Source organism: Amblyomma americanum, chromosome 6, assembly GCF_052857255.1.
Source record: "Amblyomma americanum isolate KBUSLIRL-KWMA chromosome 6, ASM5285725v1, whole genome shotgun sequence".
Lineage (NCBI taxonomy): Eukaryota > Metazoa > Arthropoda > Arachnida > Ixodida > Ixodidae > Amblyomma > Amblyomma americanum.
In genome coordinates this window covers 27,803,237-27,825,263 of record NC_135502.1, presented here as the reverse complement: position 1 = coordinate 27,825,263, position 22,027 = coordinate 27,803,237, and the positions used below count along the sequence as shown (strand labels likewise).

Sequence of the window (22,027 nt, the reverse complement as noted above, 5' to 3'; positions counted from 1 at the left end):
TATGCGGACTTGAGAGACACTTTTATAGGCGCAAGCTTTTACTGCATTTTCGCAGCAAAATTAACATTTTTTTATTTTACACTGTGCTGCGTTAACTCACCCGCTGGGTATGCATGGTTGCGGATTGTAAAAAGTGGCGCATGGTTTCGTTTTGTAAGCTGCGGGTTGTCCAGTGGAAATTGGGAGCTTATAAGGTATGAAAGCACTTGGAACAGAATAAACGTACGCTTCACTTACGTATGCTCTCTCCTCGAGGAATTTGGGGCGATGAGTTCAGCGGGAAAGGCATGAGCGTTATGAAGATCCCCGTGAGGATTGTTTCAAATGTGCGAAGCGTATTGGCTCACATTGAACAAGGGGAATAGTGTGATGGACTTTTTGGATGGAAGAAATCCTTTGAGTGTATGCTGCTGCTGGTGATGATGATAATGATTGTGGTGATGAATTTGAATTGCGCAAGGGCGTGTGGCCAAAAAGCTCCATGGCGAAATGTGTTTTGTGTCTACACATGCTTGAGTGACAGATCCATTTTCCAAGCGTTTCACCCTAGGCGAAGCCGAGCAGAAAGCCAGAGGAAAGCTTGTACCGATTGGAAACCGGTGGGAACTATAGCGGCACTGGAGATCGAACCCCGCATTCGAGGCGGATGTTGAAACCACGGGGCCACCGCTTCGGTTTTACTATTTGCGCACGACAACGTAAATTACGAGAAATATTAGAGCACAGATGGCACCAGCGGCCCTGGCAACTGCCAGGAAGAGGTTGGACTTGATACGGTCGCTGGCTACTGGCGCGAGTAACCATGCGATCACTGCCGGCAGCGGCTCCGCCCGAAAGACTCTTCAAGCTCTCTGACATATGTCGTGCCCTGTATGAACTGCCATTTTCAAGGATTGGCTCCCTTCGCACGTCTTCTCCGCCTCTTCGACGCGATGCCTTGTCCCGGTGCAGACGCGCAGCACCGGTCTGCGTGCCATCATTCGCGGTCTGACCAAGCGCGAAACCAACAGTCCGGGGAGCGCGTAACTTTGCGTGCTTCTATTGTCTCTTGCTTTAACGGCCGTTGGCGTCGCCCGCTCGGAGAACTTGAGACAAGCGGTAGCGAAGCAGTGCAGCGCATTTGGCATTGCGCGAAAGCAGCGCAGCTCTCACAGGTGCCCTTTCGGGGCTGTCAGGTGATTTGCATCGCGCAGCGCAAGTAGCCCCCGAAGCGCGCCGGACTCGTTCCCCGCTGCGGGACGCTCATACGTGGTAGCGGCGGCCGCGTGTCAGGTTCCGGGAACGGGCCGCCGCCTGAAGGGGGGCCTCTCTCTGTATGCACGCTCGTCCGGTTGACTCAGGCGCGCGCATGCTCGATGAGTCGTCGGCGCAGCCGCCGCTGCGGCTCATTTGCGGCCGCCTGCGGAACACGTGCGCCGCCGCCGCCGCCGTCTGCGGATTGGCTTCTCTTTCGCCCTTTGTTTCACCGGCGCCGTTCTCGCTATGCGCTGCAGCAGTGCATGTGGCATACTTACCGGATCGGGGGCCGTATAAAGGGCGTCATAATCACCCTCAACGTCCACACCTGATTGGTCGAAACTCCGGAAGTGGATGTCGGTTCGATTACGACTGTGAGCGGCAGCAGGATGTCACTCCGTTGCGGTTTCCGCAGCGCATGCCGCATGGTCCGCTACGTGTTTGTCGTCACCGGTTTCTTCTACTCTTTTCGCTGCATCCGAACGACCACATCCGCTTCCGGCGTTTCGACCAATCACGTGCGGCCGTCGCGGCTGATTATGACGCTGTTTATTATGACACAAGCTCGGAATACGTACCCGGATCTTTTCCTCGCACTTCCTTGCTTCGCACCAATGTTGCCTGTGTCAGTGGTGCGATTTGCTTTCTTCCCTCTTTTCTTGTAGGCGAGTACGAGCCTCAGGGGCCTGCAAATAGCGGTAACTATTAAGGCTTGGGTGTACGTGTCGTGGCGCTGTCTCCCTCGCTATGGTAAGAAGCCTTGTGTCCTTTTTTTTTTTAATCGGTACGTAGGGGCGCTTACCGAGAGCGAACGAAGTTGTGCCTTTGTCCGTGCTTCGCTTACTTTTATTCGCGAGTCATTTGCATAGCAGAGAGCACGCCTCGCTTTCTCGAAGTGCGACCGGTCGCACCGTCTCCTGTTCACTTTTGGAGCGGGACGAGGTTTAGCGTTGGTCACCCATTTGAAATTTCTGGGAAGGGGGTGCGAGGAGACCGTCTTCTTCATCCCTCCTTCCCCATAGACCCGCCGGTGACCGTCTCCCCAGTGCGTTGTTCTGGGCTCCGATTTGACTATTCCCAGGGCTTCGATGAGGGCAGGGAGAAAAATTACATTGAAGCTGCGTCATTTTTCGGCGCGAGAAACAAGTTTGCCAGCGCCCTCGCTTGTACGTGATGCCCTACACGGAGCGACGTAATTGCAGTGCGGATTCGTGCCCTGCAACGGTGACGCACAGCCTGCGGTCTTCATGAAGTCCTCCTCGCACCGGTGGCGCTGTCGGGACATCATTAGCAGCGGGCGCCGCGAGTCCGCTTCGGGGCCACCTTCGTTCGGCGGACACCGCAACAGAGCCGCATATTCGGGCGGGGCGGCGGAAGTGGCTCGCAAACAGCGCCCGCAGGAGGCGATGACGAGGGAGAGGGGGCGCCGAAAACCGCGCGGCCGATTCCCAGAAGCGGCGGCCGGGGCATCGGCGGGGCAGCGGGCCGCGCGCATGCAAAAAAGCCGATGCAAAGAAGAGCCGGACGCTGCACACGAGCGCGCGCAAGGTCGGAGCAGGCCCCGGGGAAGAAGCGCGGGGGCCCCGGCCAAACCAGTTCCCGGAGAGCATGCACAGAAGGCGGCTCTGACGGCGGCGCTCTGTTGCCGCCGCTGCCGATGGATGACCTGTCGAAGGCCCATGAATATGCAGCGTGCCCCGCGCCGCGGCACGCCTCATCTGCATGCCGCGTTTGCCTACGCGCTCATCGCCCCGTGCACTTCCCCCCGGACGCCGGCTGACCGTCGCTATCGCCAAGGCCGGTCTCGGCCGTGGCCTCGGACGTGTCGATACGGCGAGGCGCCACACGCGACGAGAGCAACCGGGCCGGGCGTCAGGGCGCGCCGCGACGACTCCTCTCGGACGTCGCCGGTTCCCCCTGCGTGCGCGTTGAGCTGCGTGCGTGTCCTCTTGACAAGTGCGTTCCCCGGCAGGTAGAGCGTCTTTCCTATCCTGTCGTGGCCACGAATACTGCTGGCCACTGCTCTGTGCTGGGCACCTTTCAACGCGATGATCATGCGGACGAGTTATTACCGTATAGTCTTGCAGTGCGGTGTGCCCACTCTCGGCAATACAGTCAATAACGCCGTCTCTGGTTGGCCTAATAAGTGCCCTTCATTTTACAGACTGCGTGCGTTTCTTTGCTTCGCTCAGCCGGTAGTGTACCTACCTTGCCGATCACGAGGCCGGACACCCGTTTTGTCTTGGGACTAGTCGTGCCTCTTTAATACGACTCCCGTTAATAGGGACGATTCGAATTATCGACTGTTTTTCTTGGGGCCAAACTTCCTTAATGTATTAATGGCTCGTTAATACGGAAGCTCGCTCACTGTACAATGGACGGGGTGAAAATGCACAGGGCCTATTGTGGCCCATGTATTTTTGTCGCGTTAATATGGACGATGAGAACACAATTTCGACTGCCCCAACCGGATCTTTCCTTTCCTGAACTGTGAGTGGAGGAGGCGAGTGGAACGTTAAGGAAATATGTAAATGCTTGAGGGATGCGCTTTATTCTCCTGTATAGTTTCAATATATTTGTCGTAGTGTATGAATAATTGTGAAGAAAACTCTCTGCAGCTTGTGCTACGCTGAAAGGCGCGTCGAGCAGCTGTCTGCCGATTTAGTGTGTATATGTACGACCGGGTCATCGCGCCATTGGACGTCATCACGCGTCTCATTGGATATTAGGCGCTCAAAACCGCACCGCATTGTTTAAAGTTAATGGCTACTAGGATAACACACTTGAAGCTCCCGAGTTTTTGCCTAATTTCCACTGCAGTGTTCACCACTATGCACATAAGCAGACCTAGCTAGACCATAAATGTTTTTCCTGAGCAATTTTTTTTATTCACGATTCGTTAATACGGACGACTCGCTTTATGGAGTTTTTCCCAGTAGCCAAATTGCCCATATTAACGAGGCTCGACTTACAACCATGGAGCGTGTCTACATACTATTCAGCACATGTAAACCTAGCCGACAGCCATTTTTTCTTAGATGCAGTTGAGGTTCTTTTCTTCCTCGCTTGCTGTTGCGTAGCGAGGTCAGGCCGTCTCGTTGTCGCTACGGCCCGGAATTCTGATTGGCAGTTGAGCGAAGGAGGATGACGATTTTCGTCTTTGGACGAACAAACAAAACTTTATACAGGTGAGATTAGAGTAACATGGATGATACAGTTTAGACAGAACAGGACAAAGGGAGATCAACAACAGAGTGGAGCCGCCAGAGCTCTCCCTGTCCAAAGCTCCTGGCGAGAACCCCTAGCTTCCCGCCAACATCGTCTCTTAACCCCTCAGCTCATCGCTGATTGGGTCGTAGAAGTCGCCAATAGCTGGGCATTTAGGCGGTCCCACCGTGCTTCCAGCGAGACCCACGTGACCCACAAAAGCAAGCACAAAACAAGAAAAGCAAGCGCAGTCGTACACAGCACCTTCCGGACTGCGCTGACAATTCGAGGCAGGCACATCAGCACACGCACACGCACAGAACTGTCATTTGTCCCCTTTTTCTGGAAACGGCGTCGGCCAGCAGAGACATAACGAATGGCCAATAGATGGGTCGTCCCGTCGCCAGCGTTGCCTGCAAGTTCGGGGCCGTGTCGTAATCGAGGTGCTCATCTCTCTTCGCCGCTCGTGCTCCCGGCTTCCCGCGCGTCGCCCAGAAGCGGCGCCGCTCGCTCCCACGGTGAATACGCGGGGTCGGCACCGCCGCCCGCGCAAAGAACAGAAAGGGAGCGTTTCCCGGAACGCGCTGCGGGGGAAAGGGTCGTTTATGGGACGACACATGCCGCCGCGCTATCACCCAGTAACGAGTACCAGGCCAGCACCTTGGCGCGGGCACTTGTCGGCGTCTCCGTGTCGGCAAACAGCTCGCCGGCCGGCGGGAACACCTGTCTCTTGAGCTCAGCGGCTCTACAACTTCCCCCTCAAGAGGATATCTGGGCTATTAGCACAGACTAGCCGAAAATATGACAAATGAGACACTGAGTTCATGCAAAAAAAAAAAAAAAAAACGCACCACACAAATACGCAGGGGTACGGGCGTCTTTCACATTGTCCGTCCTCCTTCTCGCCCGTTTCAGTCCCGCAGTCTTGAGTAGGAGTCGGGCAGTTTTCACGGCACCAGCGCGGACACAAAACACAAAAGGAGCACATACACACTGGCTTGCGGGAACGTTCACGTTCGCCGGGGGGGCTCAGGCTCGATCTGCTCCCTCCCATGTTACGTTGGGGAGGCGAGACAACGCGTCCGCATTCGCATTGTTGGCCCCTTTCCGGTGGGTGATCGCTACGTTGTAGCGCTGCAGTGCGAGAGCCCACCTCGTCAGCTTTGCCCCATGCGGCGTGCACGCGGTCAAATAAGACAGAGGGTTATGGTCGGAGACGACATTTATTTCCGCCCCAAATACCCAGTAGTCAAATTTTTTCAGCGCCCAGATAACGGCGAAAGCCTCGCGCTCGATTGTCGACCACCTGGACTGTGTCGGAGTAAAGCGGTGGCTGGCGAAGGCAATCGGCCTCTCCCGACCACCATCGTCCATTTGTGCCAGACAGGCGCCAGCTGCGATCTCAGACGCATCTGTGAACAGCCAATAAGGCTTGCTAAGATCCGGAGTGCTCAGCATAGTTGCATGACAGAGTGACATTTTCATTTGTTCGAACGCCCGTTGGGCTTCGTCTGACCAAGGGATTGGGTTTGGTACTCCACGCTTCGTGAGAGCTGTCAGCGGTGAGGCGACTTCCGCGTAACCTTTCACGTACTCACGGTAGTATCCGCAAAGCCCAAGAAAGCTACGGAGCTCCTTTCTTGTCGTTGGCGCGTGTATGTCACGTATAGCGGCGAGTTTGTCAGGGTCTGGTCCGTGCGTGCCTCCTCCCACCACGTGCCCCAAATACCTTATGCGCGCCTGGCCAATCTGACACTTTTGACTACTTACTTTCAGCTTAGCCTCACGTAAAAGACTCATGATTGACTCCAAATGCTCGAGATGCTCTGACCATGACTGCGAAAAGATCGCGACATCGTCAAGGTACGCCGTGGCATACCCTTGGTGCTTGGACAGAAGTACGTTCATCATTCTTTGGAACGTTGCTGCAGCATTTTTTAGTCCGAAAGGCATGACGCGCCAGGCGTACTGGCCGTCATGCGTCACGAAGGCCGTTAAGTGCTGGCTCTCTTGTTCTACCGGAACCTGCCAATAACCGCGTCGTAAATCTACCACAGTGATAAATTTCGACTGGCCTACTTTCATGATGAGTTCCTGGGCGTGCATCATAGGAAAAGCGTCTGTTTTCGTCCCAGCGTTGAGGGCTCTGTAATCAACACATAGACGGACCGAGCCATCCTTTTTACCCACGCATACCACGGGATGCGCGCAGTCGCTTTCGACTGGGTATATCAGCCCTAGCTCTAATAGCTCCTCCACTTGGCGGCTGACCTCCTTCCTGAGAAGTTCGGGCACTCGATACGGGAAGGCTCGTTTGGGTCTGTAACCGTCCTCGAGCACGATCCGATGGGTTCCCACTTCCGCGATCCCGGGGGTTTCGCTAAACACCTCTGGGTACCTCGCGAAGAGCTCCGCTATTTCGGAACGTTGTTCTTCTTTGAGATGGGCCATTTTTGTTGCTTCAATGGGAGTTTGTCCTTGAATTCCGGCTTCCGCGCAAGGCGCGTACTCTACGTTTCCAAACTCCTCATCTTCATCGAACACTACGCCTACGTGACTGACTCGCGCGTAATATGGCCGGAGCCGGTTGGCATGTACAACAGACGTCTTTCGCGCCCCAGTATCGATGCGGTAAGAATTTTGTCTCTCTCGTCCTACCACTGGGAACGGCCCCAGCCATTTCGGTGAGAGCTTGCCGCCACGATCTGTGTCGAACAAAAGCACCTGGTCGCCGACATTGAAGCTCTTAACACGTGTAGCCCTGTTGTATGCCTGAGCGTAGCTACCTTGGCGAGCGGTAGCCGTTAGTCCTGCTACCTCAGCCGCTATCTCCATCTGTTCGCGAAGCTGCTGAAGGTATTTCGCGGGCGCCTCTCTGAGTGTACTTGGGACCCGTATCTCACCCGTCCACGTGCGCTGCAGGATCGCGAGCGGTCCGGTCGGATTCCTGCCGTAAAGCAAACGAAACGGGGCCACGCCTGTTGTGTCGTGGGGGACCTCCCTGTATGCCCACAGCACGAATGGGATTAGTTTGTCCCAGTTTTTGGCGTCCTTTCCCATAACATGAAATATCATGTTCTTGAGTACGCGGTTCCACCTCTCGACGGTCCCGTTGCTCTCTGGATGTTCCGGCGTAGAAAAGCGGGGCGAACATCCCAGCCTAGCGAGGAACGCCTGTGTGAGCTGCGAGGTAAAGTTTGTTCCCTGATCGCTACATATGACCTCGGGTACACCTGTGCGACTAAACACTGTCAGCAACGCGTCGCACGTCGCTCTTGCTGTTAGTGAACGCAAGCAAATCACTTCAGGCCATCGCGTACATAGGTCCACCAGGCAAAGTGCATACTTGTGCCCTCGCGCGGAAGGCACGTCAATCGGCCCTATTATATCCACGTTAACCACCTGGAACGGGTGTTCCGGCCTAGTGAGGGGAGTGATAGGCACCCTATCTCGGATCGACCTGTCTGATCGGATTTGGCACCCGTGACATGTTTTACAGTGCTGCTTCACTTCCTGTTCGAGGCCAGGCCAATAAAAGCTGTATTTTATCCTTGCCCTTGTTTTCCTGGGCCCGAGATGGCCTCCCCACAGGGACTCATGCGCCAGCAGCAGTACCTCCTGACGTCTTTCGCAGGGCAACACCAACTGCTTAACCCTGGCACCAGCGATCGTGTCCCAGTGGTACAGCAGTCCCTCCGATATGAACATGCCCCCCTTTCCGGATTTCGCGTCAGACCAAGCCTTTCGGAGACTTTCGTCGCTCACCTGCGCTGCACGAAATTTCTCCCGCTGGCTGAGAGTCTCCGGTGCGTCCGTCACTTCCTCATCCCGCAATTCGGCCGGCGGGGCTTCCGCACTTGTTTCAAGTATAATCGCCTCAGATACCGTTTCGCTTCCTGTACCAAACTCGCTACCGGGCTGGCCAATTGTCGCATCGGATTTAGGGGTCTCAGCAAAGACTGCCACTGCTTCCCCCTGGCTGCCTTGTGATAACAGCTCCCAGTCTTCTTTAGACAGAAGACAGTCCACTCCTTCGGCGAGCTTATTGGTCAGTGCACAAATAATCCGCACCTTTTGCGGCTCTAACAGTAACGCGGACGACCTCAGACCGATGGGGAGACTTACTAATTTTGCTTCGATTGTGTTTCCGAAGGCTGCCACTAACCTAATGTTGCCCGTTGTTTCACGATACGCGTTCGGCACGAGGTCCTCCCTCACAACGGTGACCTCGCTGCCGGTATCCAGTATGGCCACGGTGGGTACGCCAGCGCAGTCCAGCTGCACTTGTTGCAGCCTGGACTTCCGTATTTCCTCTCGCTGAGGCACCTTGATTTCTGCGACCAAAACGTTCACCGAGTGACTCGCCGGGGCGTCCCTGACAGTCCCTGGGTCTGCTATTGTCATCGCGTTTGCCCGGGCGTCTCTACGGTTATCGTCTTTCTTTTGAATAACTCGCGGGCAGTCTTTAGCGAGATGACCTGCAGCTCGACATACGTAGCATGTGGGCTGCCGTTTCCCGTCGTGTGCAGCCCGTGATGGGGCCAGCGACGCGCTGCGTGGGCCAGCCTGTTCTTTGCTTGCTGGCTGTGCGCTCGCCTGTCTCACTCCGCGGTTCTTTCCTTTCGCCTGCTCGAAAGTTTGCATCGCCCGCGCAACCTCATCTGGCCTAAGCCATTTCTCGCCCTCGCGTAAGCGAATGTGCTCAAGGCCTTCCGCACTAAGGCTCGCCTTCATTCGGTCAGCTACTATGAGCGAAACCACTTCCTCCTTGGAGCTCGCTTGTCTTGAACGGAGGTAATACTCGAAATAGGTTTTTACCCGTGATGCGAACTGTGCCCATGTTTCATCCTTCCGTTTAGACGCTCCTTCGAACCTCTCTAAATACTCGGGCGGGCTTAGCTGAAGCTCACTCAAGACCGCCGCCTTCACCGCCTCGTAATCACGGCACGCTTCGTCTCCCAGTCCACGCAACAAGTACCTCACCCGCTCCGTTAGAGTCGGAATAATCAAGTGCACCCTACTGGAATCGGGGACGTTGTAAGTCGCAAACATCCGTTCGACTTCATCAAACCACATAGGTACATCTGAGTCGGCTGGCAGCCTTAGTCCCTTAAGGACTTTAGCACACTGAGTGGTCGGGTCCAGGCCTGTCTGCCGCTGCCCGCTCCCATCCGAGACAGGTGGGGACTGCCTGGCACCCCCAAACTCCAGTTCAGCCCTCCTCATCGCTATGCGCTCCTCTGCCTCCAGTTTGAGTCTTTGCAGCTCAAAATCTAGCTCTAGGCGCCGCAAAGCATAAGAATCCGGTTCTATATCAGCAGCTACCCCGGGGAGCTCACTGCCTGTCTCGACTTGAGCTGTCCCTCCCGGGGGCGCTCTGCTTTCCCCTAGGTTAGATGTTTCATCTGTGGATGTTTTCGGTGTCATGCCGCTCTCCTCTGTCTCACTGTCCGCCGTGCTCGCCATCATGCCCCGCGTCCTAACCATACACCCCTTTAAATTCGAGCCGAGAGTCCCCTAGCGAATCGTAAGAAATCCCGCTCACCAGTGTTGCGTCGACGCTCGCTCCCGTCGGTGCGCTCTGCTGCTCCCTGCCGTGAAGCCACTCCCTGCAGGCCGCTTGGGACGACTGTACCCCGAAGGTCCCTGGGTCCCAGTGCCTCTGAAGCTCCGCTGTCACGCAGTTCCGCTGTCGCTGACGGTCCGTCGAGCGCTGTCTTCCGGTGTTCAGGACCCGACACCTCTGGGTCTTCGCTCGAGCCGGATGCGATGGCTGCCAATCCTGTTCGACTGCGCCAGTTGAGGTTCTTTTCTTCCTCGCTTGCTGTTGCGTAGCGAGGTCAGGCCGTCTCGTTGTCGCTACGGCCCGGAATTCTGATTGGCAGTTGAGCGAAGGAGGATGACGATTTTTGTCTTTGGACGAACAAACAAAACTTTATACAGGTGAGATTAGAGTAACATGGATGATACAGTTTAGACAGAACAGGACAAAGGGAGATCAACAACAGAGTGGAGCCGCCAGAGCTCTCCCTGTCCAAAGCTCCTGGCGAGAACCCCTAGCTTCCCGCCAACATCGTCTCTTAACCCCTCAGCTCATCGCTGATTGGGTCGTAGAAGTCGCCAATAGCTGGGCATTTAGGCGGTCCCACCGTGCTTCCAGCGAGACCCACGTGACCCACAAAAGCAAGCACAAAACAAGAAAAGCAAGCGCAGTCGTACACAGCACCTTCCGGACTGCGCTGACAATTCGAGGCAGGCACATCAGCACACGCACACGCACAGAACTGTCATTTGTCCCCTTTTTCTGGAAACGGCGTCGGCCAGCAGAGACATAACGAATGGCCAATAGATGGGTCGTCCCGTCGCCAGCGTTGCCTGCAAGTTCGGGGCCGTGTCGTAATCGAGGTGCTCATCTCTCTTCGCCGCTCGTGCTCCCGGCTTCCCGCGCGTCGCCCAGAAGCGGCGCCGCTCGCTCCCACGGTGAATACGCGGGGTCGGCACCGCCGCCCGCGCAAAGAACAGAAAGGGAGCGTTTCCCGGAACGCGCTGCGGGGGAAAGGGTCGTTTATGGGACGACACATGCCGCCGCGCTATCACCCAGTAACGAGTACCAGGCCAGCACCTTGGCGCGGGCACTTGTCGGCGTCTCCGTGTCGGCAAACAGCTCGCCGGCCGGCGGGAACACCTGTCTCTTGAGCTCAGCGGCTCTACAGATGCTCTGCGTCCTTAGACCGGGTTGTTATCTACTATACATCAATACAGCAGCTTAGTTCTTCGGTTGTTTTTTGCGAAAATTTTTGTCATATTCGCGCTAAGCGTGATGGTCCGTCACGCAGCAGCAGCTTGCAGTCCGAAATGGTGGTTCATGTACCGACAGTCGCAAAGAAACTGACGCAAACGCAGACAGAATTTTGAACAGAAGCTGCTACAGATGCGAAATGTAATGGACCTAAGCGTCTCCATAGTTTTTTTTTGTTTGTTTTCGTTCCGCTGCTGCGTGCGCTTCGTGTCGATGGAGTCCTTGTGAAGGGTGGCGGCAGGTTCCGTGGTGGTGGGTGGCGCACCTGGAAGGTAGAGCTGGGTTGGGTCGAAGAAGACGCCGTTATTCAGCAGACAACGATTTTGATATGTATGTGAAAGAAGCCAACAGTCATTGTAACACATTGGAGAAGGCTAGCAGATAATTTTGTAACAACACTCCGCTTATGGGTTCCGTAGCCACGGCCCCGCATGTCACGTTCAGGTCTCTACGAAATGAGCTGCGTTGCTCCGGCTGCCTTGCTTTTTACCTTCGAATCTATATATCTTTTCGTCCTTGAAGGTATTGGTGAGCGCTACCAAAATACGGAAAGGGACGAACACACAAGACAAGCGCTTTCGTCCCTTTCCGTATTTTGGTAGCGCTCACCAATACCTTCAAGGATGCATTTCCAACTAGCCCCAGTTGTAGCTCTTTTGACTTTAATATCTTTTCGGTTTAAGCTAACCTTGAGAGCTTCAACCCTCGTCGCACCTCGGCATAGCGGCTGACGTGGTACGTCCTGTAATATGTAGTCCTGTAAGCACCACGTTTGTGCGTACTGCAAAGTGCCACGTATGGAACGTGCTTCATCGGAGAGAGTGGAATATGTGCGAGAACGCACTTAGGCTACCTATGGAATCAAGACTTTCCAAACTTGGCAGTGTTGTGCTTTCATGTTTCAGTGCTTTGATGCTGTTAACGAGATTGCTGTCTTCGACCTGCAGCGTAACTTGCAATGCCAGCGTATAAGCGAGCCGTACTCACTTGACTGGTCATCGCGGTGAGTTTTCTGCACGCGTGAAAAATACACGGCACATATGCTCAGACGTACTTCACCTGGGCATGTCGAGACATTCTCTTGGTGCAAGCGACGCAAGAGTGCTGACGCTCTCCTCTTTTTGAGAGGCAGTCCTTTGACAGAAACGGCTATGTGAAAAAGAATTTTCCCAGCTCAGTATCACCTTCGGTCGTCCGCCCGTTTCTTACGTACCTGCAGCCAACGCGAGCGATGCCCGTGTATTTTGACGGCGAAAGTTGTAGCTGCGTGTCCATGCTGCTTCGGACAGGTGCGGCCAGCCTTACCGTCGTCCAGCTAAGCACTAACGTGTCTTCCTGCGCCTGTTGTCTTGCGTGGACGCCGTCAAAACCTGTCGCTTCGGAAATGGCGTTCTACAGCGTTTCCTGTATGAATGCCGTTGGGTGAAATCATGGCGTCCTCGTACGCGCATGCCGCAACTCCGCAGCCTCACACCTCGTGACTGGCTACTGCACCCGGCTTCTCCTACACTCTCAGCAGAGACTAAAGCATATGTTATGTGACGCCCCCCCCCCCCCCCCCCCCCCCCCGCCCCCACCCCTACCCAGAGTCACCGAGCTCTGTGGCTGTCGTCATCATTTCTCACCACTCCTGCCGTCGTTGAAATTCGCATTACCACAGCAGTAGACGTCCTGGCACATGATTGACGTTGTTCTTGAAGTGCTCTGGAAAGTGCCGGACTCTCTTGTCACGATACGTGGCCGTGGCTTTAGCCTCGGAAGTTGGCCTGGGTGGAGGAGAGCTGTGGGAGGGCCGTCGTCGACCCGGGCGCGAGGAGGCCGATGCCCGAGGAGCCGGGGCGTGCATAGCAGAGGAGAAGCCAGTTTCCTTCTCCCCTGCTTTGCATGCGCAGCCCTCCTCTGCGCCCGAGTGCGCGTGCGTGCATGCCGTGGCGATAGGAAGCGCCGAAGGGATTGCGCGATCGATTCCGCCGGAGGGACGAGCCTAGCTCGCGCGCGTGCGCGCCCCGCTCCTGGGAAGGACGGCGGCGCTATGCAAATGGGGCACGCTACGCCGGCGGCGGCAACTCGTTCGCCGCCGTTGCGTGGCGGCTTCCTTCGGCCGGGGGAGGAGCGCGGCGGGCGGGCGACGCCGCGCCATTCGCCGCCCCAGCGTCGGCGCTGCACCTCGGGCGAATGGCACCTGTTGAGCGCGTCCCCGTCCGGCACGCACCCGGCGACGTTGGGCCGAATCGGCCTCCACGGAGAGTCGCATGATTTTCCCCTCGGGCTGTGTACGAGCGAACGACGCAGCTTCCGGGCTTGCCGGAGGAACGCCGGCGGTCGCCCTGGACGTGCGTGGCAGCGTCCTGGGAGGACTTCTTTGGTGGGGGCCGGACGAAATGCGCGTCGGAGAAGCGGCTGGCTGGATCAGTTCCCCACCTTTGCAGAAATCTATCAGAGCGAAAAAAAGGAGAAAAAAAGATGTTAAAGCACGCGCGCCGCGCTGACCATGTTGTCGTGCGTTGGGGATGTAGCGTTATTCAAAGTGAGTATAAGGTACCCGAAGAGATGGGATCGATATTGGTTAAGAATCAGCACCATGAAATAAGGAGGCCAAACGTCTGCCCCGAACGACCAAATGAAGTTGGAGGATGGTTTGTTTTAGACTGATTTGTAATGTCTACAGGGGAGCTGTGGATTCTTGCTACCTACTTTTTTGATATACTGTTAAGTCGCTGATAACGCTGACTGTGAATGGTGAGGCCTCCTTTCCAACGCCAGAATTAAGGTAAGTGATCTACCTCCGCAAACACACTCAAGTATAGTTGAGCGAAGGTTTTGCTGTTTCTGCAATACAGATACGTCTGTATGGGGAATTATAGCCTTCGGGAGCGTCATTGACATTGTCATGCGTCTGTTTTGAAGCAGTGAGCTTACGATAAAAAACGCTTGCACACACTACCGATGCCGCGGCTCAGGCAACGCACTTCCTTGAAATGCGCGTATGTCTTCACAGTTTACCGCGAAACGCCCCTGCATGTCTTTTGCATTGCAGTGTCGTTCCGGTACGAATGCGCGACGTGGCCGCAAGTGAAGCTGCGTTGGAGTTTTTTTACGCCACGAATTGCGTAGCAAGCCGCCAGTTCTCCGCTTCCAAACGTGCGTCGTGAACATGCTTCTGAGTGAGCTTTTTTCTGCGGTGCGCAGCTCTTCTCTTCACTGCTTCATTTATCAAGGCGTGCAAAGGAGCCGCCGCGGTGGCTCAGCGGTTACGGCACTCTGCTGGCGGGCCGGAATACGCGGGTTCGATCCCGGCCGCGGCGGTCGAATTTCGATGGAGGCAAAATTATAGATGCCCGTGTGCTGTGCGATGTCAGTGCACGTTAAAGAACCCCAGGTGGTCGAAAGCCCTTCACTACGGCGTTCCTCATAGCCAGAGTCGCTTTGGGACGCTGAACCCCCATAAACAATAAACCAAGGCGTGCAAAGCTGTGTGGCGGTAACGGTCGGTGAACCACTGGCCATTTGGGTGTTTACCGCGGTTTTAGAACTGTACAGCATTTATGCTGTTTTTGTCCTGCGACCGGAGTGGACCGTTCGTTCTGAGCACTTTGCATTGTCGTCCCCGCTTCCACATGGAGGTATACAGGTGGGAAACATGAGCCGTGCAGTACACTGGACCAAGCACTGCGCAGTCGCCGCTTCGACGCGAAGAGTTTGGAGGCGACGGCGCGCCGGCTACAGCGGCGTTCATTGTTCCCTCGAATGAATGGCGGTCCGCACGGAAGCGCGGCTCGCGCGGCAGCAGCTGACCACCGGCAGCGGCCGCGAAAGACGAAATAAATCACCGTGTTTAGCCCGCGAAGTGCGCCACACCGTGCGTGTATATTACTCCCAAGTGCGTGCGTCTCGGAAACAGCCGGGTGAGGGTGTTAAAGCTTCGCCGCTGTTGTGCGGAAGCTGAGAGAGCGAAGTCCCTCTTTATTTCAAGCGGAGCTCTGTGATTACGGTGACGAGCGGAGCCGGCGATGACGCCCCTGACGCCCAAAGCGTTTTGCGCGTCGCCGCCCCCTCCGGTAGCGGCCCCCGTGTGTGCTTCTTCGTTCTGGGGGTCGCTGCGCTCGCCCTCTCGCGTGGACATGATTGCGCGGGCGCGTGTGCCCCCAGTCGCTTGTTTCGGAGCAGCGCCTCTCTTTACGCCACGTTGGCCAAGTTTTGTGCAGCGTGGCACCCAGGTGGTCGTCGTGATGCGTGATGTACAACAGCGCTGTACGGTGACACCATGAAGGTGTACCACACCAGAGCGATACCGTTGGAGCCTGTAAATAATGACGTGCACATTGTGAGATGTTACCATTTTGAAACGAAAAGCTTCACTGCGCTAGGTAAAGCAGTCGTCGCGTAGGTCGGAGAAAGACCTTGAACGACCTTCAGCCCAACCACGTTAGCTGTGTATGACCATATGTGGTACAGTTATGGTGTCGAACGCTTGACCCCTGACCTTGACCCATAACATTTAGTTGAGCTTTGACATTGGGTGACCTTTGGGTTTGGCCTTTGATCTTAAGAACATCCGTTGGGGCGATGTGAAGCCACGTGGTGACATCCGATGGGGTGTCGTATGACCATGTGATACACGTCATAGCCACGTGGTCGTGTGGGTATATATATAGAACGGCAGTCACGAGCGTGTAGCGGAGCCGCCAGGGACGAGCCCCAGACGCTTAGCAGGCGTGCTTGCTTTTCGCTGATTTTCCAGGGCTAGCCAAGTTAAGCCTCTGCCAATTTTTTTTCTCGTTTGTTTTTGGCGACAAGGAAAACCGCAGTACTGTCTCACGTCTTGTTGAACGCCTCACTTGCGCCGTGAGGGGAAAAGATGTAGGGAGCAAAATAATGAAGAGAGAAAAAGGGCACCGTATATATAATGGAGTGCTCCTGACTAATTTCGACCACCTGAGGTTCTCTTACGTCAGCTGACAACGGACAGTACGCGGGCGTCTTTCGCGTTTCGCTTCCATCGATACGTTGCCGCCGCCGAGATGTGATTCCGCGTCGTGGAGCTCACCAGCCGAGTACACTAACCACTGAGCCACAACACGTGGCTTTGCAGCCAACGATGGCTTCTCAAGTGAAAAGGGGAGTTTTTTTTTTTTTTTGTAGCGAGAGCTACACTACGCTAGCATGTTAAGTGGAAGCCCACAGGGCCGATGGGACCCCCCCCCCCCCTCCGCACCTCTTTCCAGGAGCGGTCATGCCCGGGGGGGAATCGAGGAATGTACGTCGAGGCGTGACGCCCGCTTAGGGGTGGAGCTGCGCATTCCACTGGGCTCGCGACAGCCCACGGGGACAATGCCCCCCCCCCCCCCCCCACCCCCGCACCTGCTACCAGGAGCGATCATGCCCGGGGCGGGCCCTGGGCTCCGCCCACTAGTACATACGATGCAATTGCTTTGCTATTGGTCCAAATTGGGCGAGAGCTAGATTACTCAAGCTCCGCCCAATTATCGAAGGGGTTAAAACCCGCGGGAAACGACGACTTAGGACGAGCGCGCCGAGTCTCAAGCTCGGCCGTTTTTAACAGCCTTTTTTTAAACTGCCCTTTTTTTTAAACTGCCTTTTACTCACCCGTCTTTTTATGTCAGTGCCGTCTTTAATAAATAAGTTTTGCTTTGAGAAGTTGGAACTGCTGCCCCAACCGGCAACGTGTCGCCGGACGAAGACCTGAAGTACTCTTCTTACTGCTAACTGCCGTCCCCATCCGAAGGAGAGCAGGGAAGTTTAACTCTAGCAGTTCGAGCCTTCAGCGAGCGTGGCACCCCTTGAGCTCCGTGGCGGTGCCGTGGCTGGTCACGTGGTTGGTCACGTGGTGCGGAGCAGCTGTTGCTGCCGGCGAAACTGCGTGGAGAGGGGGATAGAGAGGGAATCCACGTCCAGAAACGAAGATGCAACGCCGAGCGAAACGGAGCGGCGAAAGACTGACTTTGCAATTTGACTGAGCGAGTTACTCTCGGCCAGATGTAGCTCTCGCGTCACTCCAGGTTTAACCAGAGCTAAACCACAGCCATTTTTTGTTTTATATGTTGTTTTTTTCAGACGCATGATTCCTCAATGCCGCTTGAAGCTCAGTGCGGAAGAGACAATAAATTTGGTTCGCAGTACCAAACAGCTGTTCCTTTTCTTTATATTGTTCGTACTAATGCGTCTCTCCGCAAAGTCACGCTGCGGTGCTCGCTTGGTGCTTGGAAAGCCTTCTCTCCTTTACCGCTGTTGGCCTTCCCGCTTACGGGGCATCCAGCACAATGGAGGCTGTACAGAGTGATGTGAGAAGGCGTCTTTAAATTGTAGATCTCCTCTCGAAAATATATGGTTATGTGTAGAGAAGCGGTGCTTGTTATCTATAGGCGAGTTTCCTGTGATCAAGCAGGCTTATGAATGCACGCATTTACCTGGAGCGGCGGCTTCGAGGCTCATCTGTCAAGTACAGTGGTACGGGTTGCTAAGTGGGTGCCGATTAGTTGCGCGATTAACTCCAGCGAGCGGAAAATTAGCGCGCAATATTAATCGCTTCTAGCGTGTAGCGTGCGTTCGTTCGCGCTGCAGGCATACCGCGGCTTGTGGCCTGAGCAGTTCCTTTCCTGAAACGATGAGCGCACTGTGAGCAGCGGCTCCCACGTGAACGAGTGAGCTAGGTCAAGCTGCAGAGAGTGAGAGAGAAAGGAAGGGCATGGGAGAGAGCGGTCGGTGAGCGCAGGAATCGTCAATACTGCGTTAATGAAGCGCAGCCCATCGCTGCTAGTACGCTGAAGAAACGCGATCGAACTTCATCTTGCCGCTAGCCGCACTGACCCGCGCGATTATCGAAGGACTGGCTGTTTTTGAGATCTGGTGGGGGACACACGTCCCTGCTCCTAAGTTGCCGCTGATTTGCGACAGGATTGAAGCGGGCTTATATACCAACTGGAACGAAAATTTGCGTGCGCTGATTTGACTGGATATATGGTGTACCTGCCGTGGACGTTATTCACTTCAAACGTCATTGCTGTTAAATGCTCAACAGTTAACCCCGACCTACGCGGTCTCCTCGCGGTGTACCGGACAACTACAACCCTGACCGCAGATGACGCAGGTTTGACCCGTTTGAGACGCGTATAGGTGCGAGCGGGCTCGAGCAAGTTTCTGTTCCCCGCATTTACGTCCACCTGCGTTTTTGCCGCGAAGTTTTTGTGTCGATCACTGACGTGAGAATTGTAAACTTCTGGCACAAATACCTATGGACGTTTACTCTGAACCGACAGATGGCAGGCGAACCGAACTTACGTGCGTGCTTAGTTCGCTGCGCTCAAAAAAAAAAAAACAACAACAACGTGCGTGCTTAGTTCGCTGCACTAAAAAAAAAAGGGGGGGGGGGGGCTTTGCGGCTGCCTACAAAGTAAGTACTGGACTAACGGAATGTCACCTTCAACCCAATTACAACAAAGTAAAATACAGTTTGCTGTCTTTCTTGGAACGACATGGACGTCGCTCCTCGGCTGCAGTGGAGGTGGATCAAGAGGCTATACTGACAAGAATAAACGACCCGCTGCTGTCCATGTCGGACATTGTAAACGCAGTAAGAACAAGCCACGGTCAGCGTTCGAAGAGCTTGGGCGTAGGAAACGACGGTGATAGCACTGAATTCAGGGACATCCATATTCTTAGCGTGACTCAGCGGTCGTTGCTGTTATGGATTTTAATAGCAGATGATACTTGACTTAGCCTGCTGATACGTGCGTTGCTGAGAAAGATTTCCGTGTCGCAGAAAGCGTTGCGTGTGGTAAAAAAAAAAATAGAGAAAGAGGCGAGGGAAGGAGGCCGGAAACATTTCTTTATTTCGCTGATACAGGGCAATAAATTAGCAGCCTGTATACGTCGCACATGTCTTGCTGCTGCGTGCACCCCGTCATGAAAATACCCGTTTGGTAATTGTGCAAGAGTTTTGTTCGTTTGCTATATAACTCAAAGCCTGCGACAGAATGTTGTATTATACTTTCCAGTTCCAGGTGCGGCTTAACTGCGTGCCCGTTGGTTGCCTGTTGGTTCGCACATGCGGAGATCTCGGTTACTCTGAAAAGCGGCTGCAGATAGTGCGGTTTTGAGTTGAGCTCTTGATGAGAATGCGATTTCCTTATTTTCTGTCGACTTCTCGCGCTTCGCACAGCTGAGGCATAAAGCTGGCGGTCTGGCCGCTTTTTTTTTTAGCGCTTGCCATAAGTTGGGTCTGCCGAAAGCATGTATCTCGGTCCCCGGTCCAGAGGCGTATTTGTATACCACCACGGATTTCAACGGAGCCGCATTACAGGAGAACTCTGATCCCACATCTGTCTCATTAGGCTTCTCTCTGCACGGCAAGAGTCGCGTGCAGTGCGCTAAGTGCTCAGGGTGGGCTTTTGTCCCCGCACTTTCAGCAAGCGCGGAACTGCTGTTACGCCTGGAAATTCGATGTATCCGCTCCGTTCGGTTGTTACAGGATTTGCCGTTGGCGACGCTGACTATTGTCGGTCATTCATCCCGACCGCTCCTTGCCGGTTCCAGCGGCACGTTTCTTTAGCGTATCCGTGGTCTAAGATTTGGCACTTCTATTGCGCATGTTTTCCTTTCCTTCGCCTTTCTGTTTGATACGGGTTAGCCGCGACCTGGGGTATTCCAATTTATTTGCGCGCTGTGCGCTGGGGGCGTTAATGCAGGGGGATGTATACGAAGTGCGTACATGACGAGAGTAGACCATTTGTGGTGTTTCGGCCTGTCTGTACGCAACAGTAGCGTTTTGTTCGCTTTACAGGTTGTCTTGAATGCACTGAGTTCGCGTAGCAATGCGCAGCGTATTGGAAATATGTGTGAGCAACGCCGCATCTTCGATCTCTGCCCTTAATTTCTGTCGCTTTGGTTGTGAGCGCGGGCCGCCCTCTTTCTCGTTGCTCATCTCCGCATGCACTGCTTCTTGTGCGTGCTTTTCACGGATCGCACTTTTTTTTCTTTTCCTCATTCCGCGTTCGTGTCTCTAATTGCTGCGCTCGCAAACCAGTGTACGCATACGCGCGCTGAGCGCAGCGAGCCCCGGGCATGGTTGCCGCCCCGGCGATTTTTCACGTTGACCGCGTCCCTGCAGCACGCACGGGGAGACGCTTTAATTTGCGTGCCGAGCGTCGGAGGCAGCCGCGCAGACTCGCTCGGTGATCTCGATCGGCGCTTCCATCGGTAATGGACCCTCCTTCCCCCTCTCCCTTTTCTCTTCTCTGATGAGCATTTCCGTTTCTCTATGACCCCCCGCCTCCCCCCTCCCCTTCTGTCCGCCGACTGCCGGTCGCGGTTCGGGTCGGTCTGTTTTCCCACTGCAGCTGCGGATTGTAGTTACCGCGTAATTGTTGTTCGTCCTCCCGGACCGTTTTCTGGGAAGCAAATCTGCGCCGCATGGAACCGTGAGAGCAGAGGCGAGAAACGGTTTGCGCGCGTATGCACGCTCTTGTGGGCATATAAAAGTGGGCGTCGCGTCCTTGTTTTGGCAAAATGCTAGAGTCTGGGGAGTGATAGTGGGTACTCGTAGGCATTTGTACTCGCGGATATCGCCGCGTTGGCTAGTGCCCCACGGGTCAGTCGGCAATTGCGCAGTGACGAGCTGCGTTTTGGAAGAGGGCACCTAGGGGCTGCGAGGTCAAGCTGTTAGACCTCTGCAGATAGCCCTGACCGTGCAGGCATGGACTCCCCGCGGTCGAAAACGTTCCTCTTTTGACTGTAGCTAATAGCCAGCTTGCTGAGACGAACGAATGCGTAGTTAGAAGAGCATTTGGTTGAGTTTCGTGGGATCTGTTAAATACCCCAGTTACCGAGGGCGGAAAGCCGCGATCATGTCTGGGAAACGTTTCGCTTGAAGACGGGAGGATATGTGCAACATGCTTGAAGATTGTGACTGAATGCCTGTAGTTATACGACGGCCTTAGCTATTTGCTGCTTTAAGTGTGCTTATGTTTTTCCTCCTTACTGTGAAAAACATTAGAAACGCAGTCGTTTGCCCGACGCTTCTAAAGTTACGAAAATTGTCTTGACGCGGTCGTAAATCTCCCCGAATGCCTGCTACCTGACGTGGCTTGTGTAGCGTAACTAGGCGTTTGATGCCGAGTGAAATTTAATCCGTGAAAGTGGAGCTGCTTATTTTTCGCATCTCTTCTTTGTCTCTATTTAACCAATCTTTGTCTGTTGTGTTCCATGTGAATAGGCTCATCATCTGGCCGTGCAGCAAAGACACTACTGCGACCACTCGTTCTTTACTACCGAGAGAGAGATAGAGAGAAAAAGAATAACATGCCGAAGCGATGCGGCACCTTGCGATTCCGCGCCGTCAAGAGGGCTGGCAGGGTTCATCCATAATAATGGTCCATGCGCCCGCCACGTGATCCGCGCCCGGCGCTGAATCCGGGGCTCGGGCCCGCTTCCTTTTCTTGCCTTCTCCGCGGCCGGCGCTCTCGGCGAGCTGATGTATATAGATGGATGGGCCGAAAACCCGCAATCGAGGACGTCATTGGCTCCTTCCACGGGCGCACCGCGGAACCCGAAAACGGGGAGTCAGACACAAAGCTGCTGCGCGGCCGGGACTGAATGGAGATGGGAGGAAGAGGAGGGCGCTGGGAGCAATCACGGAGATGACTGCCTCTTTATTGCCGGCAAACCCGCGGCCCGTGCGTGCGCGTGCGCCGGGCGCCGCCACTTCTTCTCCGTCCAGTCGATTTCTTCGGGAAACGAAGATTGGCCCCGTTCCGCTCTGTTCCCTTG

General features: G+C 54.9%; 2 protein-coding genes across 2 annotated transcripts in view; one reads left to right on the top strand and one right to left on the bottom strand.

Moving 5' to 3' along the window:
- Window positions 1-22,027, top strand: part of LOC144136480 (uncharacterized) — a 600,742-nt gene that overhangs the window by 105,471 nt on the left and 473,244 nt on the right. The window lies entirely within an intron of this gene.
- Window positions 5,473-11,134, bottom strand: LOC144095174 (uncharacterized). Its single transcript, XM_077628961.1, has one exon. It carries the CDS (start codon window positions 9,928-9,930, stop codon window positions 5,473-5,475), a length of 4,458 nt encoding a protein of 1,485 aa, XP_077485087.1. The 5' UTR covers window positions 9,931-11,134.